This window comes from Ictidomys tridecemlineatus, chromosome 8 (assembly GCF_052094955.1).
Source record: "Ictidomys tridecemlineatus isolate mIctTri1 chromosome 8, mIctTri1.hap1, whole genome shotgun sequence".
Lineage (NCBI taxonomy): Eukaryota > Metazoa > Chordata > Mammalia > Rodentia > Sciuridae > Ictidomys > Ictidomys tridecemlineatus.
The window spans coordinates 38,579,157-38,606,815 of record NC_135484.1 but is presented as its reverse complement, the minus strand read 5'-3'; the positions used below and the strand labels follow the sequence as shown (position 1 = coordinate 38,606,815).

Sequence of the window (27,659 nt, the reverse complement as noted above, 5' to 3'; positions counted from 1 at the left end):
ACTTAATATAATGTATTTTAATTCTCTTTTTGAATCCTAAATTACACATTTTTAATAAAACAGCTGCTTCTCATCAGTAACAACTTCTGTATACACTCATATACCATTGTGCCATCCAGGACATCTTGAGTAGATACTGAAGTCAAGCTGTAAAACCTCACCTGACCCTTGTGTACAATGATAAGCCATAGTTGACAATATATATATATCAAACATTGGCTGTTGATTAAAGATTATTAACTTCTTTCCATATATAGTTCTAAAACCTGATTTTACATGTAAGGGCAATGGTAAGTTACTTTTCTAATTAAAAATAAATCTAATATACGAAAAAAAATCTATAGTTCATTATTACAACCAGCCATTTACTTCTGATGAAATTGCCCCATAAAATAGATATAAAACCTCCTCTATCACTAAATTTAAATTACATGGTGAAATGTGGAAACCAACAATACTCAATAACTTGGAATGAGATTGAACCACAATGAGAAAGGTTGCTGACCAGCAGGTTGGCTAGTCCCATTAGTTTTGTAGTTGGCTAGTCCCATTAGTTTTAAGATTGCTGGTAAGTTCTCAAATAGGTCAGCATCCAAATATAGTTTTCAATTTTTAGTTGTTATTTTAAATTTATATCCACTCTAATATGGGCTAATATTTAATAACAATAACGTTTGAATTTTTGTGCACCAGTCACATAAAAATTGTTAATAAAGCACCAATCCAAACTCAATATATCTAGAATCTAGGTACAAATCATGTCATAATTTTATCTTATAACTTGCCTAATGTATTTGCTGGTAGAAGTCATTGGTATTACTATTTTGTGCAGTCAGGTCCACATCCAAATTAAAAGTTCATAAACTGCATGTATACCATCTACATATAGATCTGTAAATGTAGAAAAAATATATCTAAATATTCAAATTATAAATTTACAGGATTCATTGAGACTGTGGTGTTCAGTTATTTTCTTGTAAAATTAATAGAAAAATATGTTTTTATTTTGTTCATTAAACTCTTCATCATGCCTGTCTATATAATAAGTTCATGTTTTGAATTTTCAAGAAATATCTCGACCATGATTATTTCCAAAACTGTAAATAATCTTTGAAACATATGGACATTTTAGAATTATTATTATCTTAATAATATTAGAATACAAATATATTATTTCCATGTATTTATTTTCAATACTTTTTTATACTCTATTAGTTTAAAAGTAAATGTAAGACTTCCACGACATATCATTTTTGTAAAATCTACTGAATTTAAAAGTGTAATTCAAACTTGGAACTGTCAGGATGGATACACTTAAACAGCCTAAAATTGTCAAGTTATTTTGTAAAAAAAAATAACAGAGAGGAGCTGAAGGCAATTTTATTTTCCTATTATGAAAAGACCCATGATTCTTTTCTTACAGAGAAGCCATCAGTGCAAGTAATTAATAGATGGTGCTTTACTGACCAGGGTGCATTCTAATTCCCACCATGAGGCTACTGGCTCCTTTGTGCATTTGCAGAACTGTAATTGCATCAGAGGATTTAGACTTTGCTGATCTAGCAAAGTAATCATACCCCTTCAAGCAAGTGGGGATGGGAAAGTGGGAGGAGAGTACAACACCTGGGTGATATGGGCCCTGCCAAGCCTTGTGAGGAATGATGGATTAGGCAGAGCTTGACTGGAGTCCTGTCTGGAGTTTGGGACAGACATTGTTTCCTTTAAATTGCTATGTGAAATGTGACAATCAGCGAAGTAAATAAAACCAATCAGAGAAAATTCAAAAATAAGCAAACAAACAACAACCAAAAACACTCCCGTGATTAAAAAGGCAAAGTAGCTGCAAATTCCATTATTTTTTGAGAAGTGGTTTCAGCTGTTATTTTTTCTATTGATGGTATGCATGTGTAGCAAAATACATTTTGCATAAATTAATGTAATATTATATTTTTTAAAAAACTAGCCATAATCTGTAAACTATGATATCAATAACATTCCTTTGTATAAAGAAGCAGTTTGAAGATATTTACTGTCAAATAATTCTTTATAGATCTCACTGACTTTTTTCGTATGATGTATCTATTATGTTAAGCTCTATGCATATTCTTGGGTGTGATTGATTTCTCACATTTACTAAATTATTCATTTATTTATTTATGACTTATGTGTGTTTATGTGTGTACTATATATATATGGATACACACACTTATTTTTTTTACTTTGATATTTTCTCTTAACTCTTTCAAATTAGATTAATAGTTTTAGACTGTTTAAGAGTTTAAAACATAAGACAGATTTAATTAAAACTATTTGCAACAACATTTTACTATTTGGCCAGCCTTTCTCCCAGACACGTAACCAGTAAAACAGAGGTAAGACACCTTCAAGATATCAAAGAATTTTATAAACACCTGTTACTTTAACATTTGACACAACTGGACACAAAGAATAGGTGTCAGCCATCAGTTCCAGGTCCAGATATGGATAAGGATCTTATATGGATGCACAGATATACACATACACACAGTGTCTTGGACTTAATGATCATGTCTTTACAATATAAAGGCTTCTGAATCTTTATCTTTCTAGCCTTATCTTTCTCTTATATTAGCATACTCAAAGAATTAAGAAATTCCAGCCTAATCATAAGGGAATTACACAAAGATAGCAAGAACATTTCAGCATTGTTGTTTTGTTTGTGTGTGTTTGAAACTTCCAGTTCTGGCGCGCACACACACACACACACACACACACACACACACACACACACAATGTTCAGCTCAGGAAATTTCCCAAATAAATGAATCTTCATGATATGCTTCGAAAAGGTCAGAACTATTTAGAACTCTTTAAAAAATAATAGCTCCAAAACCTGGTAATTATTCCCAAGATTGCCAAACACAAAACAAATGGATCTAGAGGATTCTTATTATTTACATAGTGATTAAAAAATCATTGGTACCTATAAAAAGTTAAAGCTTTTAAAAGTTAAAAATTTTTATGAATGAAGTCAAGACTGCTGACCACTACCTCTCTCCTGGCTTCTATTTGCTCCAAAGTATGAGAATGTGTTTTCTTCAAACAACATCATAAACTAGGCTCCATATAATTATTTGAATATTTTCGATTATGAAGCAATACAGTATATTTATGATTTAGTACAAAGAAATAAAAGAAATTTGTTTGGTACCACAATTTGATGCAATAATACATTCTCTTTAGATATTGAAACTAGTAGTTAGTTGGTCAGTTAATCCAAAATATCTTTAAGACAGTAGATTATAAAGTGATGTGTGTGTGTGTGTGTGTGTGTGTGTGTATGATACATTTTATTTTAACTCAAACTATAAAAGATTTCTCTTGTTTCAGGAGTAAAGACTCTGAATGATTACTGGTTGTATTTTGCTTAAAAAATTCTTAATTTATGGTCTGTGTATTTTTAAGTGTTTATTTCTTTACAGAAAAGTAAGAATATAAACACTTGTAAAATCATATAGGAAGAAAATTCTTTTGGATATTTATAAGTTCCTTTTTTAACTACAGAAAGAATATGCTTTTAGGTGGGAAAGATGGTAGAATGAGATGGACATCACTACCCTAAATACAAGTATGCAGACACAAATGGTGTGACTCTACTTTGTGTACAACAGAGAAATGAAAATTTATGCTCTATTTGTGTAATCTGAATTGTAATGCATTTTGCTGTCATATATAACAAATTAAAATTTAAAAAAGAAATTAACAAATAAAGAAAGTATGCTTTTGTATAGGCATCTCAATATGTTTAAATTTAACTCTTTACCAAAAATATATTTTTGTACTCATAGATGCATTGCATAAGACATAATTAAATAATGTAATGATAAGTAGTACAACTGACCTAAGTAAGCTTAAGTTTTTGTTTACCTCAGGCACTATATGAACATAAAATACCGAGAATGAGGACAGACACAGGCACAGCTGCCCCTAGATAGGTGTAAAATTCACCTAGCCACAGCACACGTACAAGGTTGGAGTCTAAGAAGAGGACTATTTTTGAAACATTTATAGAACTTCTATGACATGATTTTGAGCCTAGGATCTCAATAGAATATTCATATTGGTAAGAAGTTCTTTGCTTGGAAATCTCATAAGTAAACTGGACTACTTAAAGAAGTTTAACACCCTGAACTTTTCTTATAATAGTAGTTATCAGTCACTTTGAAAGTATTGTCTAACTTCCAATGGAGTGAAACAGTGTGTCATGGGAGATAAAGACTGGCAGTGTCACGCAGCAATGTAGTATCATGCTGAGGACTCCATAAAGTAGAAAAAAACCTTATTCCTTAAAAAATGTTGTTAGCTGCTATTTTTGTTGTTTCACCAACTTATAATGAGCCTATTGAAAAGACATGTCATGATGAGTTCATGGAATTAAAACCAATCATACTTGAAATTAAAATGAAGTACATATGTACATCTGTGTACATTAAAAACTTGTACATATAAACACATATGATCTACATAAGAAGTATTACATGTGAATATGTATTTTAATATCATCTTGGAAATAATGTCATAGTGGTCCAAAGCTTGGACTCTAGACAAATAAAGCATCTTGATCATTTAACAGCCATATAACCTTGGTCAAGTTAACCTCTCTCTGCCTCAGTCTTCTCATTTTTAAAGTGTAGATAATATTTCCCAACACATAATATTGCCTACCCTCATTAAATAATCTCATGTTTTCAAAATGCCTGGAAAAATCCTATAAGTAGTAGTAGTACTGCTTACAATTATTTGTGCATATGGATAAAGAAATCATGTATAAAATTTAGCAGTGTTTGCAATGCTTTCAATTTTCAAGTTAAAAGTATGAAATGTGTTTTATAGCTTGACAGAATTTATCATTTTGAACCTGTACCAGTTATCTCTCTTGCATTAATAGAGTCTATGGTAGAACTCCTATAGCTGATAGAGAGTATCATATCTTATTGCATTCACCCATGGACTGCTCCAGTCACCTTCTGTCAACAGGAAAACAAACATTATGAATACCCTTTTTCAGAAAAGCATTTCCATATCTATGTTTAATTCAATAACATGGTTACTATATAGGACACAGAAGACATGGTATTTACCATGCCCAAAATTGTAAGCCTCATGACAAATTCTAAAATATGTCTGCAGCCATCTGAAATGGTATTTTCTTGTATTCCAAGTTGCAATTTCTGATATAAGTCACCGCCACAGTGACTGTCAGTACATGGTAGTGATCTTGATAACATTTCTGCTTTCATTTCAACTCTTGATTGGCCTTTAGCAGTCAGAGTAAGTGAGGCTGTCATTTCATCTTCCATCCATATGAAATTGAATTTTATGAAAGAGACATCATGTAGAGTTTGAGAGGTTTGATTGACATCTTCCATATAGCTACCTTGCTCTAGTCAAAGAAAAAGTGGCCTGAAGCCTTTCCTGGTGTTGTGGTTTGAGGAGGGAAAGAGCAGATGGGAGGGAGAGGAGATGGAGAAGACACCAGCATGCAGGTCACTATGACATTCCCGTCTGTTCCCAACTACAGAATACATGCTTTCCTCTATAAGCCTGTTAAATGTCTGCTAAACAGGGCAGACACCAGCATGTCTGTTGATGGCAATGATGCTAATAATTCACTGCTTCAAATAAGGAGAGGGAAGCTATGGGAGGAGAATAGGAGTATTCATGTGACATTTTACCTTGTTGGAATTCATGAAATCAAAATTTATACAAAGGCACACAAATATTTATTAAGACAAAAACTGAAAGCTAGCTGTGTATTGCTTCTCTGATAATGATACATAAGGCATATTTTTGGACTCCATATAAGCTTTTCAGAAAAAAATCTGCATTTTTACCTAGTTGACAAGTTTCAAATTCTCCAGATGGCAGCTTTAATATGTTTAATATGATTGTGCTGTTAAAAAATAGCAATAGCGTTTTCTCTAGAGAAAGCTATTTGCTATGAGAAAGCAATAGCATATGATACATGAAAATAAGAACACTGCAAGCTATTTTTGCTGTTTGGCTTTTATTGAGCTCTCAATGAATACAAAATCAGTAATGAACAAGTAGTTGTTGCTGATGATGAGCTTATTCTACCCAATTTCTAAAGAACCCTATTAAAATGTAGTCAGCCCTTTCTTCTTTTCTGTGTCTTGGTAATATTAACCACATAACAAAGAAATCAAAAATGATAAATTCATGAATAAGGATTCATATCAGATATTAGTATAACTTATAGTAATATTGAATTCTTTCAGGTTACATGATGATGTGACCATGGCATTGTTCATTCCATTCCCATTTCTCACTAAGGCCTGGGATAATGTCTTACATTGTTCAGTACTTACAATATTCCATAAATGCTTCTAGAGTATGTGATCTTAAAGTCCATATTGACTGTTTTCTGGGAATTAGGTATTTACTTTTTTGTTTTCAATATTTAAATCATTTATACATTAGCTCAGTCTTGATGTAATTAAGACTTTATTGTGAAGATTCTAGAAATCCAAGGTCAAATAGATGTATTACACTTTCTAACCTGTCATGTGCTCTGAGTGAGCCATGAAAACTATCTAGAGCAGCTGTCATTTTGATGTGCTCTGGTTCTTCAGGGAAGTTAGATTTCCACTGAGTAAAATTATAGACTCTGTGGAGAAATCAAAACAGTGATCCATCTTCCAAGAGGACCTGCACTGTGATCTTTTTAGCTCATTTCACATAAGTATATGGAGACTTTAAACTTAATAAATGAGACGTAGGCTATGAAGGTTTGAAACTACTTTTCAGCACAACTCCTGAAAAATGTCATTTTGTTGTGACTTCCCAGGAATATTATTCTATTAACTGCATTGATAGCAGAAACTTTCAGTTCATGTTTTTCAAAAAATGTTCTGTTCTGTGAACTCATCTGTACTGTGAATTGCAAAATTTGTAGTAATAGAGAAATAGTAATAAGTATGCTTACTTTATAAGGTTTATAATGATTCTGTGAATGTGAAAACCATAAAGTTATACATAAAAGTAGATACCAGTTATTATATCTCTGATCTTTTATCTTATCTAAGAACAAAGAGTCTCTAATATTTAATTGATTAATGAATTTGGAAGGGTTAGGATTCGGGTAGAGATTCTTAAAAATTATGGATCAACACCAATAGAATCCTTCCATGTTCAGCTGTTAATGGATTATGGCTAAAAATAAGAATGGCCAAGGTTTGATCTCAGTTCTGCAATCATGATCTCATATACATTAGCCTCTGTGAGCATCAATTTAACTCATGGGTAAAAATAAATAAAATGATAAGTAAACCTTGTATATGAGTTGATTTCAAAGTTATAATTAGCTTAACACAGTAAAATCCTTATGTTTCATAACTACTCAACAAATTTTATTAACTGTCATATCAGTACCCAGACACACTCTTTATTCTGTCAGAGCACACAGATTTGGGATAAAGTGTTACTAAGAGAAAAATCTAAACGTTTTTATAAACACTTCTGAAAGTCAAGTAACATTTACTGATTGTATGCACACATATGTTTATAAACTTTGGCCTGTGAACATGAAGATCAAGGGTGAAGAATTCATACTTACTTACTTGGTAAGTTCAACAGCGAACAATGCCCTTGTGTAAACTTATTGTGTTACTTTTTAGAAGACTTTTCTATTTTTTAAAAAAACTAGTATAATATGCTAGTCATCAGCTTGTCTTTTTATAGCATGAGTGTTGACTATGAAATTGTTATAAATTACTATGCAAAATGAACAGCTGTGAGAAATAATAAATGATTTTGTTATCAAAACAGCTAGGATATTAGTGACATATTTAGAATTACATATAAATGAAAATAGTAGCAAAAAGTGGGGGAAAGACTAAAATTAACTATTTGACACATTGCATCTTTAAATAGACCTATTAATTCTATTCAATACAAACACCATGTACAATGCAGCAGTAATAAAACTTTTAAGAAAATGTACTTATGTAACAAACTTAAGTACTTGATTCCTTTGAATTTATGCAAATCATTACTAGTGTTTTCTTGGAAACTTTTCTTGTGATTAACTATTCGATGGCAGATTTTAAAAAAATGTTGATTTTATCACAGTTGAGAGGTATACAGAGAAAAGATGGAAATGGAGGAAACAAGGAGGGTTGAAGCCTATTCTTTTGTCATTGTACTACAGTATACTTGATTCACAATATGTTAAATCAAACAAGGACACATTCATCAAACAAGTCTCCCTCCACGCAAATTAGTAACAACCACTTCGGAAAGCAGTATGGAGATTTCTCAAAAGACTAGGATTGGGACCAGCATATGACCCAGCTATCAAACTCCTTCGTTATTTATCTGAAAATACTAATCTCAGTACACTATAAACACATCAATGTTTAAAGAAACATAATTGACAGAAGACAAATCATGGAACCAGCCATGGTACCTGTCCACAGATGAATGAATAAAGAAAAGAAAATATGGTATATATACACAACGAAGTTAGCCATGAAGAAGAATGAAATCATGGCATCTGCTGGTAAGTGGCTGGAACTGGAGAACATCATGCTAAGCCGGACCGAGAAAGTCAAGGATCGAATGTTTTCTTTGATATGCACTAGCCAGACCAACATAAGGACAAAAAAGTGGATGGAGCATCCCAAAAAAATAGAAGGTATATCAGTGGAATTAAGGAAAAGAATTGAAGCAGGAGGGGGAGAGAAAGAGGAAAAGGGGGAACTGATAAATTGACCAAATTATGCTATGTATATATATATATGAATATACCACAGTGAGTTCAATTTCTATGTATAGCTATAAAACAGTAATTAAAAAAACAAATAAATACAAACAAGAGCAGTGGAGCAGAGTAAGGTAAGAAGGGATAAGGAAGAAAGGAGGGGAAAAGGAGGCACCAGGGTCTAAAATGGAGAAAATTATATTCCATTTATATATGATTGTTTCAAAATGAACCCCAATGTTATATATAACTATTATGCACTAATAAAGCATATATACCATATATTATATAAGTACATCTCTTTCAGCTGTGACAGTATCTGAAAGTTCAGATTTCAGAAGGGGACTGGAGACACTGGAAGGGGAAGAGATACAGTCAGGAGAACTAGAGTGCCCATATATAAGTTTAATTTCAATTTATAATTTAACATGAAAAACTTCATTTCATTATTCTCTCTCTTTAATAACATGATTTTAAGGCAAGGAAATAACATTTTATGACTAGAGAATCAGAAGCCTACTTGTTTTCTTGCAAAAGCTATGTTTAAAGATTTATGTCATTTTATTTGTCTTAAACACAAGTTAAAATTTAAGAACATAAAATTATGGTACAATTTGAGAGGAAAATTAATTTAGAGGTTTTAATTATTAGCAAAACCTGATGTCTCAAAGACACTGATTCAGGCTCCTACTAGTAGAGAAAAGTTACTGTAATTATTTTAGACTTTAGAAAAATGATACTTATATACAGGTATTAAAGTTGAATGACAATAAAAACATAGGCAATGCAAAGATTTCTCATTTACTGTGCAAATATTTGAAGCAAACTTGTTTCACACTAAATACTCTCCTAAGAGGACAAACTTAGTTTAACAAATTATTTACTTAGTTGGGCCTTGTTTTGTCATGAGTAAATTGAGGAGTGTAAAGTCTCTTCCAGCTTGAAAATCAACAAATTTGTTTATTTGGAAGATGTTGCACACTTGCTTTTGTTAAGCAATTATTTCCACTGAAACTAAAAGTACTTTTAAGAAAGGTTTTCAAAATTTTTTTAGCTAAAGTGTATTCTATTATATTAAAAACCACTATTAATATTCACATTTACTATAGTGTACAAAATAAAGGGGCAATTTTTATTTTTTCAAGTTCATTCATATGTGTGTGTAATATATATGTATGTATGTATATATATAGAGATAGATAGATAGATAGATAGATAGATAGATGGACAGATATAAAATTACTAACACCTGACATAACATTTAGGATTTTGCAGACTGAATTGTCCCAGAATTTTCATTTTGGGAAATTTAGCCTGTAGACATATACATACAAGGTTACTTAAGGCACTCATGGCCATTAATAGCCAAAAATTAGAAACAAATTTAATATTTAATGCTTAAAATGAAATGGAATGCTTTCCTAATAATGATATGATGAGGTACATCTATGAATGGAGGATGTGGTAACATGGAAAAACTTCATGACTCATCATTAAATGAGAAATACAAGGTAAAAAGTTAGATCTACATTGCCATCTCATTCATGTAAATAAAAAATGATATAAATGTTTTTCCACATATATGATAATTGTATGTCTATATCCTGACATGTACATAAAATATTGTATTGAAAATCTATATGTTAGCACAGGTTGGCTTTGGGGAAGAAGAATGAGAATTGTTGGCCTCTTCACAGTTTATTATAGTATTTAAATAAAATTTTTGTCACATTTACCATTTGATGCAGTACAACTCTTGCAATAATGTTAGAGAAAGAGAGAGATGCAAATTGAATTATAGACCAGTTAATAGGTGCAAAAAAGAGAAAATTTTATTTTGCTTGAATTTTATAGATAAGATTTAGCACAAGTGAAAATGTGCTAATAGTATACCATTCAAAGTACAGATTTCACCAGGTATAAAAGGATAATGACAAAAGCATATCGACAAAAACTGTCAATATAATTAGTCACATTCATGAATAAAAGGAAAGAATGATGTGATTATATCAATAGATGCAGAAATAGTAATTGATAAAGATTAGACCCTACTTGTGTTAAGAATAAAATCTTCGTAAAAGTAGTAATTGAAGGGTACAGAATTCTTTGTGGTAGGAAAGAATTGAAAGTAATAAATTACACTGTTATAATAGGATACTCTGTGGAAGGCACAAGGAACCAAAATTTTTATATAATGAAATAGATAAGAATTAAAAATGCTTATACCATATTTTTAAATAAAATGAACATAGAGACATAAACAACAACAGTGTACTTTTTCAAGGCCATATACCTACATTTATATATCAGGTGTCTTGAAGGAAGTCAGGTAAAATACATTAGATAGTTCTGCGGGCAAAACCAGAGTAACACTGAGAACATGAGTTGAAGGACAAATGAAACGGAAACAGAAAAAAAAAAAAAAGAAACATGAGCTCTGACTCTATCAAAGATGAGATAATGAGATATTGAACTACTATGATCACAGATGTTGTCTACACTATTCCAAAAATAAATAAATAAGATAATAAAATAGTATATATTTTGTCACCAGCATAGTGTTTAACATAACCTATGAAAGCTTCTTGTTTCGGATGTGAACAAAGTAGACAAAGTAGAGGAATATCACAGGGGCCAGGCATGGAAGTCTACATTCCTGTTCTGCCACTTACCAGTTTTTCAACTTCAAGCTAATTATTTAGCCATAGCACATTTTGGTTTCCTTAATCTAAAAAATAGGGCAATCATATTTACCTCCCTGAGTATCTACATGACTGAGGAAGAGTACATAAATGCCTAGCACACAGTAGGGTTTTTTTTCTTTCCCTACCCAAAAGCCTCCCGTATAGTTAATATTCTTCCTATTGGAAGAAAATCTTAGGAAAGACTGAATTACTTTTAAATTGTTCCCTTTATACTCTTTAAATTTTTCAGAATATCTTCCTAGTCTGAGCTCTAAATGGCAGAACCTGTGATAAAGCTACTATGATGGACGATAGGACCAATAAAAAAGTGGGGGGGGGCAACAGAAATATTTTATGCAAAAGATTATACATGAACTTATTCAATGTCTGCATAATCTCATAAGAAACTGTTAGTTCTTTCATAAAAAGAGCCTGATGAATGTTGTTAGAATTTCATTTTAGCCTTGCAAACTTAGCAAAATACATTATCATCTATGTATTTTTTATAATTAAGGATGCTACTGCTACTTTCTTCCATAATTGGTGCATTTATTGAGAAATTTCCCACTGTTTGACTGATGTGCTTCATCCTCTGTACTTTTTCCCTGCTGTGTCCCCACAGTTATGATGCTCGAAATTTATAAGGTTTAGATTTTTCTTCCTGTTGTTTTACATTGCTGTTTGCTGTTTATTCATAGGATAAGGGAGAAGAAGGTTATAAGTTTTATTGAGCTTTTATATAAATGATTAGCAAAAGTGCTCTCAGAATGACTACTTAGTTTTAGGTACCACCTATGGATTCCAGCAAGGCACATGCCATACTGCCTAATGTCACAAATAAGTCTCATTTATGCCAAGTGTTGACTATATGAACTAGTTGAGGGGGTGTTTCAGCTTCCTTGAAGACAGTTCAAGGTTAATAAGAGTTATTGTTAAGTTATATGACAGTCTGTGGGTAGTAACCAGTAAGAACATTGGATTCGATTATGAGGATGCTTGTGAGAATCATGGATTTGACATATGCTTGGGAGATTACTTTCTTAAATTACTGCCATGATGCAGTGAAAATGAAGATTTGACCAGGTTGGACTGCAACTGTCATAGCCATTACATGGTACATGGTGTGCCTTAGGAAAGTGAGGTGTTATGCAAACAGTTGTCATGGATTTATTTTCTCTTCAATGCCTGGTGAGAAAATGTGCTGCTCAGCTAAAGAACTGTAGTGGGAATAATGATCATCCAAGAAGTCTTCAAACTGAGCTACAGGTATTTAATTTAAAAGCACATGGACTGTTTGGAATGTTAATATTTCCTTCCGAACAGAAATATCATTAAAGCATAGTGATGTTAGAAATTTAGGGATTTTAAAAGCATCCTTTTTCTTTAGAACTTGGCTGAAAATTTTCACTGAATCTTGGTCTGGAACATCAAGTCCTTTTACAACTCTCTGAATAGACAGCTTATTACCATTCTACCTGAGGGCAGGCAAGAAGAAAAAAGCCCACAACCTGCTTTGTTAGATCTGATGAGAAACCTCCCAACTATCCATGCTCACTTTGCAATATATGATGACATTTCTGGATGGCTGACCTATCTCAGGTTGCTGTTGTTGCTTGGTTTCTTGGAAGGTGTCATTTTCCTGTTCTCACTTATTGGATTTTTTACATAGGTTTTAATTATAAATTGGGAGTGTAGATAAAAGTAGCATAATCTGGAGCAGGAGCCTTACTTTTATAACAATGAAAATAAGGTTTCTATATTTTGTTTTCAATCATTCTAATTTCCTTTTGCAGCCCTTCTTCTACCCTGTTACCTTGGGCAATTGGGTATGTCCAAAAGTTATGTTTGATTTATTTACATTTTAACATTACTGGGGCTAGAAGGACCCAGCACACCTACCTGAAGTTCTACACTTTACAAATTATGAGTAAGACACCAAGAGAAGGGAAATGACTCACATAGGCTGCTGCATCTGTCTAGAGGCAGGTCTACATAGAGAATCCAAGTGTCTCGTTAGAGAGCTCCTTTTTCTCTATATAAAATGCCCTTGTTCTGTTCCCAACTTATATAGTGACATTTGAGCAGATCCTATCAACATGCCCTTCGTGTGGACTTCCCTGACTTGCTGGTTGATGACTTCAAGTGTTTGACAGTGCACCTGACAACGTAATTTATCCTGTGACTGCACAGATGACATCTTGTGAATACTGCTTGATGCCTCCACAGAATCATCCCTGAAAGGATTGTGTCTGTCTGTGGATCAACACTGACACAGTCTTCCTTTGAAGTGTACCTGAAAATGTCATTCTTACTGTTAAAGACAAACGACAGATATCATAACAGAGTTCTAGTTGCTAATTATATAACATCAGTGTGATCCTGTTTTCTCTCACCACTGTGATGTTTGTCCATGTGCTGATCTGTCTGTCCTGTTTTGCTATTCTAGGTTTGTGTGCTGGAGAGACAAATATTCGACTTTCTTGGATATCAGTGGGCACCTATCCTGGCAAATTTTGTACATATTATTATTGTCATCCTTGGTTTATTTGGAACTATTCAATATAGACCTCGCTACATAACAGGAGTAAGTACCCTTACTGCCTTCTTATAACTTATTGAAATAGAGAAAGATGTGAAAACTATAGATATCTTCATAAATGATGTGTATACCTTCTCTGAAGAATATGTACCTCTTGTCTTGAGTATTGTGTGTTTATTTACATAGTCTCAGACTACATCAACAGTAATTGAAAATGCAATTTTAAAGCACTCGGTAGTGAATGCAGACAGATTGCATTTTCATTAACTCTATTTTCAGCAAAGATTCTACTGTATTTGCAATCAGAAGTGTGACCCTTTATTTTCAAATTATAAATTCATACCCTCTGAAACGACAGATTTTAATGGGAATTTTTCTTTTTTAAAATAATCCCATCCTATAAATTGAATGAAGATAGTTTAAAATCAACACATAAAAAATACTCTATTGATTTGATAACATCAATACACATAATAGTTAATATTTGAAATGCTTGAAAGCCAGAATATTCTGGATCATTGTCTCTGTGTTCTCTCTAGTTCTCTTTTGGACTCAGCAGAAGTCTTTTACATTCCCACTCAAGTTAAACTCACTTAACATGAAAGTGAAATTCAACTGGGTTGCAGTTTCCATGGGAACTATAACTTTGTTGTTTGCTTTATTTTTTATTCTTCATATTTGACTCAGATCTCAGCAATTGCTCTTCATTAATATAGAGTTTCCTTTTTTTCTAAGTTTCAACATTTTTCTACTTCTGTTTTTGACAAAGAAAAATTCTGTAGGTATTCATTTTAAATCATACAGCAAGTTTGTGGTAAAATATATATATATATATATTAGTACAGCTGAAGTTCTGCCTTATTCAACACAAACCAACAGGTTTTCTCAGGTTTCATGAAGCCTGCTTCTCATAAAACTTGCCCTCCTATGAACTGTTCTCACTGTCATCCGGAATGCAGATGAAGTTCCCTAGTACTGAGACAAACAGTAGAACCAAGGGTTGCACTGTTACACTCCTTAGAAATGAGAAATCCATAGTCCTCCCTTCTAGGTGCATGCCCAGAGATGAGGGTACGTCACCTGGGAGGCCAGGTTGCCATCTAAATCTTGTAGAAAGTGAACAAGTCCTATTGCCTTGGAAAATCTTTCAGTATATAAGCTGATAGTCTTGTCCATTTCTTTCTTTTCTTTTTCATACCAGGGATTAAACCTAGGGCACTAAACCACCAAGTCACTCTCCAACACTTTTTTATATTATATTTAGAGACAGGGTCTCACTGTGTTGCTTAGAGTCTCAATAAATTGCTGAGGCTGACTTTGTTTCCACAATCCTTCTGTCTTAGCTTCCCAAGCTGCTGGGATTAAAAGTGTGCACCACTCTACTTGGCCCATTTTCTTGTATGAATTGCAGTTTGATCCAGGTTAGGAAGGACAGCATGTTGGTAGGGAGTAGGTCAGGTGAAGTCATAATACCTGAGTTGAAATTTTGGATCTACCAAAAGTCTGTGTGGCTTTGGACAATTTCATTTCATCAATCTTTAATATTCTGATCTTTGAAATGAAAGTAATAACTATAGTGTCTCGTTGTGCTTTAATTAGTTGATGAATTGATGTAGTAGCCATTAATGAAAAATTCCTTAACCTACCTTTCCTCTTTCATCAGACTTTGTGACTCCTTCGTGAATTTAGTCTTACAAATAATGTTGTTCTTAGTATCACTATATTTATTTCTGATGAAGTGCTTGGAATAAAAATCTAGATGCAGGCCCAAAAGTTTTAACAGTTTAAAAACTCAGAGATCAGTTTTGAGGAATAAGTACAATGTTCTATGCAATATTCTTATAAGAATGCTTGGTATTTAAAGATGTTCAATAAATATTAGGTATAATATTTTTCTTATTACTATTTGAAAATAATACCAAAATGTATAACATAGCAAAAAGCTAGAAGGAAATTTAAAACAGATCAAAGTCTTTCAGATATTGGTTGAATTTTTTCTGTCCTTTTATTACTAGAACATACAACTTTTTAAAAAATTGTGGGATTCTATGTTTCGAATTGTAATCACTTTTCTTTAAGATAAAATTTGTTCTAGTTGTGTTTATTAGACACAATTTGAAATCCTCCTGGGGTTCTATAGGAAGGATGTGTCTTCAGGCTACACCCATGATTTGATCTTTTCTTATGGAAAGCACTCTAAGCTTTTTTTTTTTTTTTTTTTTTTTTTGAGACAGTGTTTAACTTTGGGAATCTTTTGCTAGCTGGAGATGCTGTAAATGCAAAACTTTTATATTCCAATTAAGCAAATTGGAAATAGAAGCTCTACATTTTTCTTGAAAAGCCATTCTTTCGTTATCTTATCTCTCTCTTACAATATTATGTTATATGTGGCTGAAAGTTGACAAGTAGCAGCAGTATCAACTGCTAGATATATCATCTGTCTTTCCAATTATTTCAGACCATCACCAAGATAATCTTTCTAATTATCACAAGTGGTCTACCCTCCATCCATGGAAAATCATCTCCCCACTATTCTTTCTATCTACACTAACATTTGGCCTCTACCTGACAGCTTTTCTCAAAACTAATACTGTGTCTTTTGGGTTTGTGTTACAATGCACTCAGTTTCTTGTAACGATTTCTATTCTAGTTATCTATTTCTATGTAACCTTCATGATTGAAGGCCAAAAGTGGATTTGGGAAAATAATAAATTTGTCATAAAAAATGGTATTAATAATTTCAGTTTGTCTAGAGATGACAAAAGGACTTACAGTTAAAAGAATATTAAATGGAATCATAAATGATAGATATTCTACTCAGTGAAGGATCTGGTTGTAGAAGAAAAATCTGTGATTGGACCATGTGGTAGCTGAAGATAATGTATTGCTGCAGTCAAGAAATTTCTTCAGGCTTTCTATGCATTGGAGACTTAGATATGAACAATGAAATATATTTCACTCTCTTCTGAAATATAGGCTTTCATTATTTGTATATTTGACATTTTATATTTTTGGAAAAGGATTCATGACTAAAAGTTTTTATTAACATTTTGTATATTTCCTTCAAGTATATATACAAATGAAACATCTGATAATGATAAATGTTCTGATATGAATAGTCATTTTAGTTTAATATTATATGACACAAATTTGAAATGAATATGACTATTCCAGTGTTTGTTTAACCTTGTACTTTAATGTTGTAAATTATGCTATTTCCATTTTTTTCTTTTATGAATTTCTTATAATCATCACAAAATGCTCTTCTCTTCACTTGTTTTTCTGCATGAGAAGTCTGTAGGCATAAAAATAATATGAACAATTTTATGTTCTTATTACATAATTGACAACCCCCTATCCAAAATTATTGTACTGAACTGTTCTCCCATGATTGTGCTGCATTCTTGCTAACCCAGAATACTATCTATTCTCAAATTTGATAGAGGAAAGAATTGTCCCCTTTGTTTGGAGTTGTATTTCTTATCTTTAGAAAGTTGGAATTTTTCATATATTTATTGCTATTTTAGTTTATTTTTTAAGAGATTGTTTTGGATGTACTTCTTTCTTCCTCTATACTCTTACTGTATATATTAATGATTGATGTGCATATGTATATAATTACATAAAATATGTAACATAGTGTGCATATTACATATTTAGAATGAAATGGAAATATTATCCCTTTAAAGATTATAAGGTTTTATTTTGATATTTATTATTATCATCTAATTAAAATTAAATCCTTTTTCTCTTGATTATATTTTCTGTTACTTTTTTCCTTGGAGGGGATACCAGGGATTGAACCTAGGGGCACTCAACCACTGAGCCACATCCCCAGTCCCCCTTTTTTTTAATTTAGAGACAGGGTATCACAGAATTGCTTAGCACCTCAGTGTTGCTGAGGCTTGCATTGAATTCACAACCCTCCTGCCTCAGCCTATAAGCCACTGGAATTAGAGATGTGCACCACCACATCTGGCCTATTTTCTCTTACTTTTGAAGATGATTAAAATCAAAAACTATTTTGTAAAAACTAGGCTTTTTACTAAAACAAAAGATAGATGTCCAGAAAAAAAATATAAGAACAAAGTACTTCTTTCAAATTTTGCTTTTTGTAAAAAGTTTCAAATTATTGATGGAAATTTTTGTTCTGTTTAATGACTCCCCCCTCAAAAAATGTGGTATTCTCTGAAATACTGAGTACAGTAGTAACAATAAGCAGAGGATTGGTAATGACTTGTTTCCTCTAATAATTTTCCTTTTGATAGAAGAAAAGAAGAAAATTTAAAAACAGCTTATTGTTATAAGGATTAGGTATCCTTTGAGGGCCTCTGGCAATTTGAGGAGTATAATATGTTTGAGGGAAGCAAAACAGGTGATTTCAGTTCCAAGTAATGAAATTCTGAAGCCTGAATCCACAGAGAAAATCTGTAATGTCTAATTCTTGACAAAGTCAAGTCCCAAAATTAACTTGGGTGAAATAATTCATACACACACACACACACACACACACACACACACTCGCATATATCTATTCAAACACATATACATATATTTATGTGTATGTATATATATGTGTATGTATATGTGTATATAAATATTATATGTATGTATATATAATGACTTTGTTGATATATTATATGTTATATATATGTTATATTTATAACACAAAACATTATTTTGTGTTATAAATATAATTTTCTAATGTGTCTTTATTGAGCTAAAGACACTGGCAAGGAGAATGTGATTTGGTATATCCAGTGCTTATTAATTAATTACAAAATATGTTAATTTGTTGTAATGCTTTAAATTGTCAAAAATAACCCGAGGAATATGTAAGTTCCTCTGCCAAAGGCACAACAACTTTCTTTGTAATAATGCCAAAGGGAATGTTGCTGTAGCACTCAAAAGATTCCTTCTCTCCTTCCTTCTAGATAATCTCATTCCCCAAACTGGAAATGAATTCAATAATAACTAAAAGTCCATTATTCAAATTTCAGAAAATTAGCAAAGAGTATAATATAATAGAATCACATTTACATTTATGAAAATTTTTTCAATTCCATTATCAATTCTCTTATATATATTTCTGAATAAATTCTATACACGTCACATTATCCCTGTACAACTTTTGTCCAAATTCATAACTAGGAAATAGGTAGGTAGGCTATGGCGCAGTCCTCTTGACTGCCCATGAGCTTGTAACAGTCCACAGTCTATCTGATAAATGAAAACAAAACAAAACAAAAAATTTTGTTTAGTTTTGGGTAATTTTAAAATTCAGTATGGCATTTGCAGTTTAGAAAAAATTTTAGATTTCAAGTTGTGGTCTGCCAATCCTAAAGTAAAGTTATAGTTTTGTCTCTGTGTTTAATTGTAAATGACATCACGAATGAAGAATAGAAAACCCTAGTGACATTTTTGTGAGAGATCAATATCACAGGGCCTTCAATACTACATAATTATAATAGTATTTTTCTTTTCTTTTGGTAATAATTTATCAAAAAGTATGATATCTAATAACACAATTTATTAGATAAATTGGAAACATTGGGGTTAGTTTCTACTTTTGTTACTAAAAAAATCATGAGTTTAAAATAATGTGGTTAAAGCTGATTTGATAAAGCAGGGCTGTGATGGTTAGAATGAGAGTCCAATATTCATGAATCTCCATCCTTTGTGTTGCAAGAATAACCAACTATGACTACATCATAATATCCCTACTTGCTCCTTTAAAAATAACAACAGAATTGAATACTCCATTATTCAATGTATTAAAGCTTTAAATAGTAATTTCTCATTATTGCTGGACATTAAACATCTGTTATCAAATTTGTGCCACTTAAAAAAATAACTACTAGATTTCTTTTTAATATGTTGCATGTGTGTACCATTGAGTATTGATTTATAATTTCACAAACATCCTCCTTAAGCCCAGTAAGGCAAGGTCAGTTTCAGACATGATGCCACCTGTTTTGACTTCCTTAAAATTGCTCTTCTTCCTTAATGTTGCTCTTTTAGAGCCAGCCTACTGAAAAAGGAGCCCCCTGCCATCTTGGGCCAGGCGTGGAACTACATTGTAGCTGGAGCACCAAAAGAAAAAACCAAGACCCTTTTTCTAAAAATATTTTCATATGGCAATTTGGAAAATTTACAGACACCTTAGTGAGTCTGTAAAAGCAATGTTTTATACATAATTAGCAAGGGGAGGAAAAATCCCTTAATTTTTTGGGATGTAGTATTTGTAGATAATGAGACATGATTTTATTCTTAATTGCTCGTGGAACTCTCATCTACATGGAAAATCCAAATAACCACTGTAAATGGGAAGTATTCTTATGCCTAGTTTCCAGAGCACATGCTTTTCTAACTCTAATAATGTCACGTCCCAAAATATATTTGCACTCCTCCAAGTCATTTTTAGGAAGCCATTAATCTATGTTCAAGTGTGTTTTGCCACTTTCATTCAATTTTTCTAGGAGAGTAAAATACCTAAAAGAAAACTTACTGCAGCTAAAGCATTAAAAATGCACACTTTCGATATTCAAGACAGAAAATCAATGTAGATTAGAGATGAAGAGACTTGAGATAGTAGTAAATTAACACTACTTCTAATGACTTAGAGTAGTTGTGAAAATAAGCATTTTCCCATAAGCCTAGCAGGGGGGAAAAGAAAACCATCATTACAAGTTTAATGGATTTAGCCTGTAGTCCTAAAATAAATGAAATAATGCTACATTGTGAATGCAATTTATTCTCAAAAGAATGTGTACCCTTGAGGAAATACCAGTCATTTATTCTACAAGAAGATACTTTGTGCTCTCATTTTGGTGTGAGGCTGTGATTAAAGATTTATATAATGTGATATCTATAAATAACTGCATTTTGACAATTCAAATTCATATTTGTAAACCCTCTAATAATTTTTAGAAATGACTTTTGAAAAGAGACATGTTGTGATATATATGTATATAAATGTAAATATACTTGTTTATTTTCTAAAATAGAAAATAAATACTTCATGTAGACATTTCTTTAAATTACAAAAATAAAATTGAGTTTATAGTAAAATTCCCTTTCCATATGCCACTTCAACTCTTTCTAATCTCTTTATACTTCTTCTGGGGTTACTTTGAAAGTGTGTGTGTGTGTGTGTGTGTGTGTGTGTGTGTGTGTGTGTGTGTGTGTATGTGTGTGTGTGTGTGTGTGTGTTTGAGAGAGAAAAAGAGATTAAAAACATCTGTTCAAATTTTTTAGTTAGTCCAAATTATGTTGTGGTAACATTTTGTCTTTATAGTTTTTTTCACCCCAAAATTTCTGCTTGCTTCCTCTTTATAGTTCTTTCTCCTCCTCCTCCTCCTCCTCCTCCTCTTCCTCCTCCTCCTCCTCTTCTTTTTTTGAGGAAAAAAGTGCCTTTATTTTTAAGTTAATCCTAAATATGCTTCCAATTTTTATCCATTGTGCCTATTCATTTTGTTTTTATTTTTAAATCCATTGCTCTCCCATTTAAATTTAGAAAATTTCCTTTATATTTGATTCTGGTTGTATCTCTAGCCTTTTGTTTTTAATAGTATGTTTGACTTCCCTAGAGACTTCTCTCCTAGCACTCTGTCTTCTTGTCTAAATTGGTTGCTCTCTATTCTATTATACATCCATCTTTCCTGCTTTGCTATCCTGAATTAGATTCATGCTTTCTTAGAATCCATGTATTTTCTTTCTGATATTCTTCAAATAGCTTCCTGAAAAGGCATGTCTGAGTGGTAAATTTCCTGGGTTTCTATGTAACAGAAAATGATGCTATTCTATTTGTGTACAAATTTAGCTAGATGAAAATTCACAGATTAAAATCAGTTTTTCTTAGAACACTAAAGTAATTTCTTAATTTCATTCTAGAGAGCAGTGTTACTGATGGAAAGACTTAAGTATCCATCTGTAAATAACTTTAAAATATTCATCTTATCCATGTTTTATGAACATTTCAAAATAATGTGTCTAAATGTGGACCTATTTTAAAATTGTATAGCGCCATTGATTTGAAGATTTATGATAGTCATTTCTCTGGGAGAAAGTACCTGAGAAAATCAACACACAGGAGAAAAGGTTTAATTGGGCTCACAGTTTCAGAGGTTTCTGTCCATGGTCATAGGCCACATCACTTTGAGTCTGAGGTGAAGCCAAACTCCATGGTGTGGAGCACATGGTAGAAGAAGCTGTTCAGCCCATGGCAACCAGGAAGCAGAAGAAAGAGTGAGAAAGAAGGAGGAGTAGGGAACAAAATACACACTTCAGGGACACACCTGCAATGATCTATTCTCTCCAACTGTGCCCCACCTCCTTAAAAGTTTCCACCGCTTCCAACAGTCCATTAAACTATGAATCAATTCACAAATGAATTAATCCATTGTGAGATAAGAGCCTTCATAATCCCATCACCCCAAAGCCCCATCTCTGAACACTGCTTCAAGGGGGCCTCTGCCTTTAACACAGGAGTTTAGGGAGATATTTAAGATCTAAATCATAACAGATGCCTTCAGCTTCAGACTTTGCCTGTATTAAGTGATAGTTCTCTATGCTTTTAAATATTAACCCATGTTTTTTCTCAAAAATGTTTTATTTAACAGTTATTATGTATTATCTTTTTTTTATTTATTTACTAAAATCTCCTTGTTTTCCTCAGAGAAAGGAATAACGGGCTGGTATAAAAGTAGTAGAAGGTTAGCTTGTTTTCCAGCCACTTCTCACTGTCACCTTTGGTCACTTGTTTCTTCCCCCAAGTCAGTCCCCAGGGTTTAGAATTCTGCCTGGTGGCTCAGCTTCCTTTGTACCACACACAGTCTAGAATGACAATTGTTCCATTCTGTTTATTAATTATAATGTATCTGTCTAATTATTCTAGCAATTGCCTGAGATCTCTCTGATCAAAGTGTTTTACAGATAATAGTTGTGGGACTGTATATGTTGCAAGCTCAGTTGTTTTTTTTTTTTTTTGAAAATAAAAAGTAAAACATGTTTAATACAATTTAATAGTTAGTTAAGGAATAGTCCATTAAGGAACAGTAACTATTAAATTGTATTAAACATGTTTTACTTGGGATTCATTTCCTTTAAAGAATGAAAGCTGAGAAGATTGCATTGTTACAGAAAGGTGTGTAGATCTAACTGCTTTAAAGACCATTAGTATACTCTATAGTATGGGTATACTGATGTTATAACAGTATACCTTATGTATAACATAATGCTAACTTACCTACTCTATAGTAGCATAATATTGTGCATAGAGTACACTATTATAGTCTCCAGATTCATTTTAACAGGGAGAAACAAATATGTAACCAAGTAAAGGAAACACTTCTCATAAGAACTATGGTATAATTATGTTCATGATATCATAATTTACCCAGAACAGACTGGGCAAGTCAACCTGGGTCTGAGGAGACTCAAGAGGTGTTTCATAGATGATAGAACACATGGGCTGAGACTTAGAGTGTGAATAGCAATCACTATAGGAACATAGGAAGAAGGATAATTCCAGATACAAATGCAACAAAAGCAATGAGTACTGAGGTATTTTAAAAATAGAGTTGTATCTTTGTTAACATTAGATTATCATGGTTGTTTCACAGTGGCTGGTTGCAAGAGAACAATAAATATGTAGACAGGGAACATAATGAGAAAAAAAAAACATACTTGACCAATGGTAAATTGTTTATGTGAGCCATAGTTTAGATAACTGAAGGGTTTCCCATAAGTATTGATCCTGAGTTGCTGGAAACATGAAAGAAATAAGATAGGGAAAGACAATTTTTTAGATAGCTTGAAGAAGAGATTAGCCAATGTTGGATCACTAAGGCAACAATTAAGACAAAAGGAACAACTGAGAGAACTGTTCAAGAGTTTAATTATGTACAAATTATACAGGTAAGACCAAATAGGGAGGTGTCCCAGACCCTTTATAGATTGTTTCCCAATCACTTGATAACTTTTAGATTAAAAACTAGCAAATAGTATTTTATATGTGTATGACATGATTTTGTCACATAAACTAGTAGTGCCATTGCTGGTATGTTAAGACATTATTAGTAAAAATGTAATAATAATATTCCACACTTCTAAAATGAGAGTCAATATTTGAGGGAGAACCCATAATTTCACTAGTCTATATCTAGTAAACCTACACTTAGAGTTGTCTAGTATGATTTCTTAGATATGTATTTTGCAACCAGATCATTTTATAAGGTATACTAGGCAGATTTATGCCATTATGATATTTTATGGCTAAAGGAATCTAAGCAATATCACCAAAATAGTTCAATGTTTTTAAATCTATTGTAGCCAATTTTCATGGTTTAGAATTTGTGGGATTTGTGAGGGGGTAAGAGCAAACTAAATATTTATTCTAAAACAGAAACATGCTTCTTCCACTGTAGTCCATTACTCTGTCTGTGTGCTGAGAGGTGTGTGTGTGTGTGTGTGTGTGTGTGTGTGTGTGTGTGTGTGTGTGTGTTTTGTTTGGTTGGCTTGGGGTCAAGCACAAGTTTGGTTAAACACCTTACTTCCTGATATGATTCCAACTACCACCTCTTGCCCATGAGAGCCCAGGGACTTCCAGTTAACCAGTACCTTAAAATTACTGCCACTAAAATACCTAGCAAAAGTTCAAAGATAAGATTTACGGAGAAGTGAGGAAAGGAGAAGTGGTTTATGTATTCTACCAGATCCTCTGTAACCAATCCTAAATAAAATATCATATTTGGGCTGTGTAAAGTTAGTGCTTCTAAGATGTTTCTTACTCCTGAAATTAATCTTAGAAATATGGCATGGCACACATTGAGTGGTTTTATAAGAAACAGAATTATGACATTCATTTATTGATTATGGAAATTTGTTGAAAGTATTGCTATAAGCAGATGCAAAAGAAAAATTTACCTCTTGTTTCAAACCTGGGAATAGTGATGCTTTCCTTGTGCATTGGGTTGATTTACCTTGAGGTATAAATGAATTTACTAAATGTTTGTGGGTACAGTAGTCTCTCCTTTTCCGTGAGGTATAAGGACAAGGATCACCAGTGAATGTCTAAATCTGCTGATAGTTCCAAACCTCTAGCAATCTTAGCATACATTCTTTTTTTTATTAAATCAATTAAAATCACATTTTCCCTTAAAGGAGACATTTTGCAGCTTTACTTTGGCGTCTTCATTTTGTGAGCATTACAACTTTCGTTCTTTAGGGGCCATTATGTAAGTAAAACCAGGGTTAGTTGAACATAAGCACTAGTATCATTTGATCTGATAACCTAGGTAGCTCCTGAGTGACTAACAAACTTTTTAGCACATACAGATAAACAAAAGGAGATCCCAGGAGAGCAGGAAGGGGATGACATGAGATTTCATGTTATTCAGAACAGTATGCAATTTAAATCTCATGAATTGTTTATTTCTGGAATTTTTCATTTAATATTCTTGGACTGCTGTTGACTGCAGATAACTAAAACCAGTGAAAGCAACACCATAGATGAGTAGGGACTACTACAGTTTTAAGACCCAATTTGTGACTTGTCACATTTTTTCAAGAATTTAAAAAAAAAAAAAACTTTACAGTTTTCTTTGGATGAAAGTACTTTAAGGGTGCAGATCAGTGGTAGAGTGCATGTTTAGCACATGTGAGACTCTGGATCCTATCACATGTGTAGCCCAGTACCAACCCCCTCCCCACTCAAAGTGATACTTTGTTCTTCTATCATAGAAATATTTATCTGGTATTATTTTAAATTCTATTTTGTGCCATTGATTTACTTATATTACTACATAATTGTTGATAACGATGATGATTTTTTTCCCCTGTGATATGAAATAGTTTAAATAAGATTGGAGTTATCAGTGTTTCCTAGAATTTGTGAGTCCTAATATTTTCATGAATAATACCTATGGAATCATCTTTCCAATATTTCCTATAGGAATTGGTCTTTTTCAAAATTTTGATTTATTTTTGCATGATTTTGGCAATATTAATTTTGGCAGATTATTTTCTGGAGCTTTTATTTTATGTTATTATCATATAGTTCCATGTCATATTCTATTTCCCTCTCTTTTTAGGATTATTCTGTATCTCTGGGTATTTCATTCCATAAATTATTATCTGCATATCAAGAGAAAAGTGACAATAGATATGATCCATGGCGTTTTTTTCCCTGCTTTTTCTCTCCTCATTCCAAGGCAACAGGAAAAGTGGGCTCTTTTATGGCATGGACATCCCTTCCCAGATATTTGCTAATTTTTTTTATGGAAATGTGTGAAACAAATTAGGAACAGAAATTTGTGACTTTTCTTGATTTGGATTTTCTTAGGAAAAAAATTCTGTGTGTCAAATAATAATTATAAAATATCATTTTAAAAGGTTTTGTCTGCATAAATGATTTCAGCTTCAAGTTATTTAATTCTGAAGTTTCATTAATGATATTCATTCTACTATGCCAGCCAAATTGACACTAAATGAAGAAAGTCTTTGGGACTAGTAATTACTACAAAACCTCTTTTGTATTATAATCTCTGTACTATTTATTTCAAAATATATCTTTCTATTAAACCATATCACAAAATGCTGTGAAGCTGACCTTTCAGAGGCCTTGAGAATTGTTTTAGTTGCAGGGTTTTTTTCTTTTCTTTTCTCTTCTTTTTTTTTTTATTGCCCAAACTGTCTCCTTGATGAAACAGTTGTCATTTTTCTGGTCATCCTTGTGTTGCATTTGTAGACATCTTGTCAGTGGTTTTTGGAAACATTGACTCATCTGGGAACTTCATGCACTAGAACATGTTATCTGTACTCTACAGTTAAAGCTCTGTTTGCCTAGGCCTGTCATTTTCTCGAACACAATTGAATCAATTTTCTCTCATTCTACTTTTTTTTCTTTTAAAGGTACCACTTATGTTTAAGCAATTTTATAAAGGAAATGTTTTACAGCATGTATTTTAACTCATTTCATCTTGTGTTTATTTTGATGGGGGTGCCATGAAGTTAAAAATTGGTACATGAATACAAGAAGCTGATCTTGGGAAGGGAAACTACTGTTTTATAGTTACATTTATTTCAAAGTATGAGACATCTTATTTTAACTCGCCATTATTTTGAAAAGCCAATGCTTGATGTAGGTTTTCTATGCTTACATTTATATTTAAAATTATTATTTTAGACTTGTTTGTGTCTAAAAATTTATGACATAAAATCATAACTTGGCATAGTTGTTCTTTCATCTTTTAAAGCCTTTGTTTTTTTCTTCCTTCTTTATGTTCTCTTCATATTGTGCTTTTTATTACTGCTATTACTTTAATGTAGGAAATTGACTCAAAGTCATGGGAAGTTGAGTGGAGATTTTGAAAAGTTTGTAGTATGGTGCTATTCATCTGATAATTTAGTAAGAGATCTCAACCAACATCTGCAGATCTGGTTAGAGTAACAAGTGGACCTACTTTTGAGTGTTGCTCATGCACATCAGTTTGGAGTGAGTACTAACACTGGCCGCAGGGATAATAAGTCTCACTGATGAAAGGAAGTTTTTAAAAAATCATCTAATTTTAACAAGCCCACTACTGTTTTACTCAGGGAGAAATTAGTATCATCTCTGCTAGGTAGGCTCTGTACTATTGATGCTTGGGGGTTGAAAGTGAACGGGTTTCGGTAG

General features: G+C 32.4%; 1 protein-coding gene across 3 annotated transcripts in view; it reads left to right on the top strand.

Annotated features, from left to right (window-relative positions):
• The window catches only part of Nkain2 (sodium/potassium transporting ATPase interacting 2), a 954,384-nt gene that overhangs the window by 431,251 nt on the left and 495,474 nt on the right, over nt 1-27,659 (top strand). For all 3 annotated transcript variants that reach the window (XM_078019252.1, XM_078019253.1, XM_078019254.1), the window contains exon 2: nt 13,892-14,029. In XM_078019252.1, coding sequence (XP_077875378.1) covers nt 13,892-14,029 — 138 coding nt within the window. The remainder of the gene's footprint in view (nt 1-13,891; nt 14,030-27,659) is intronic.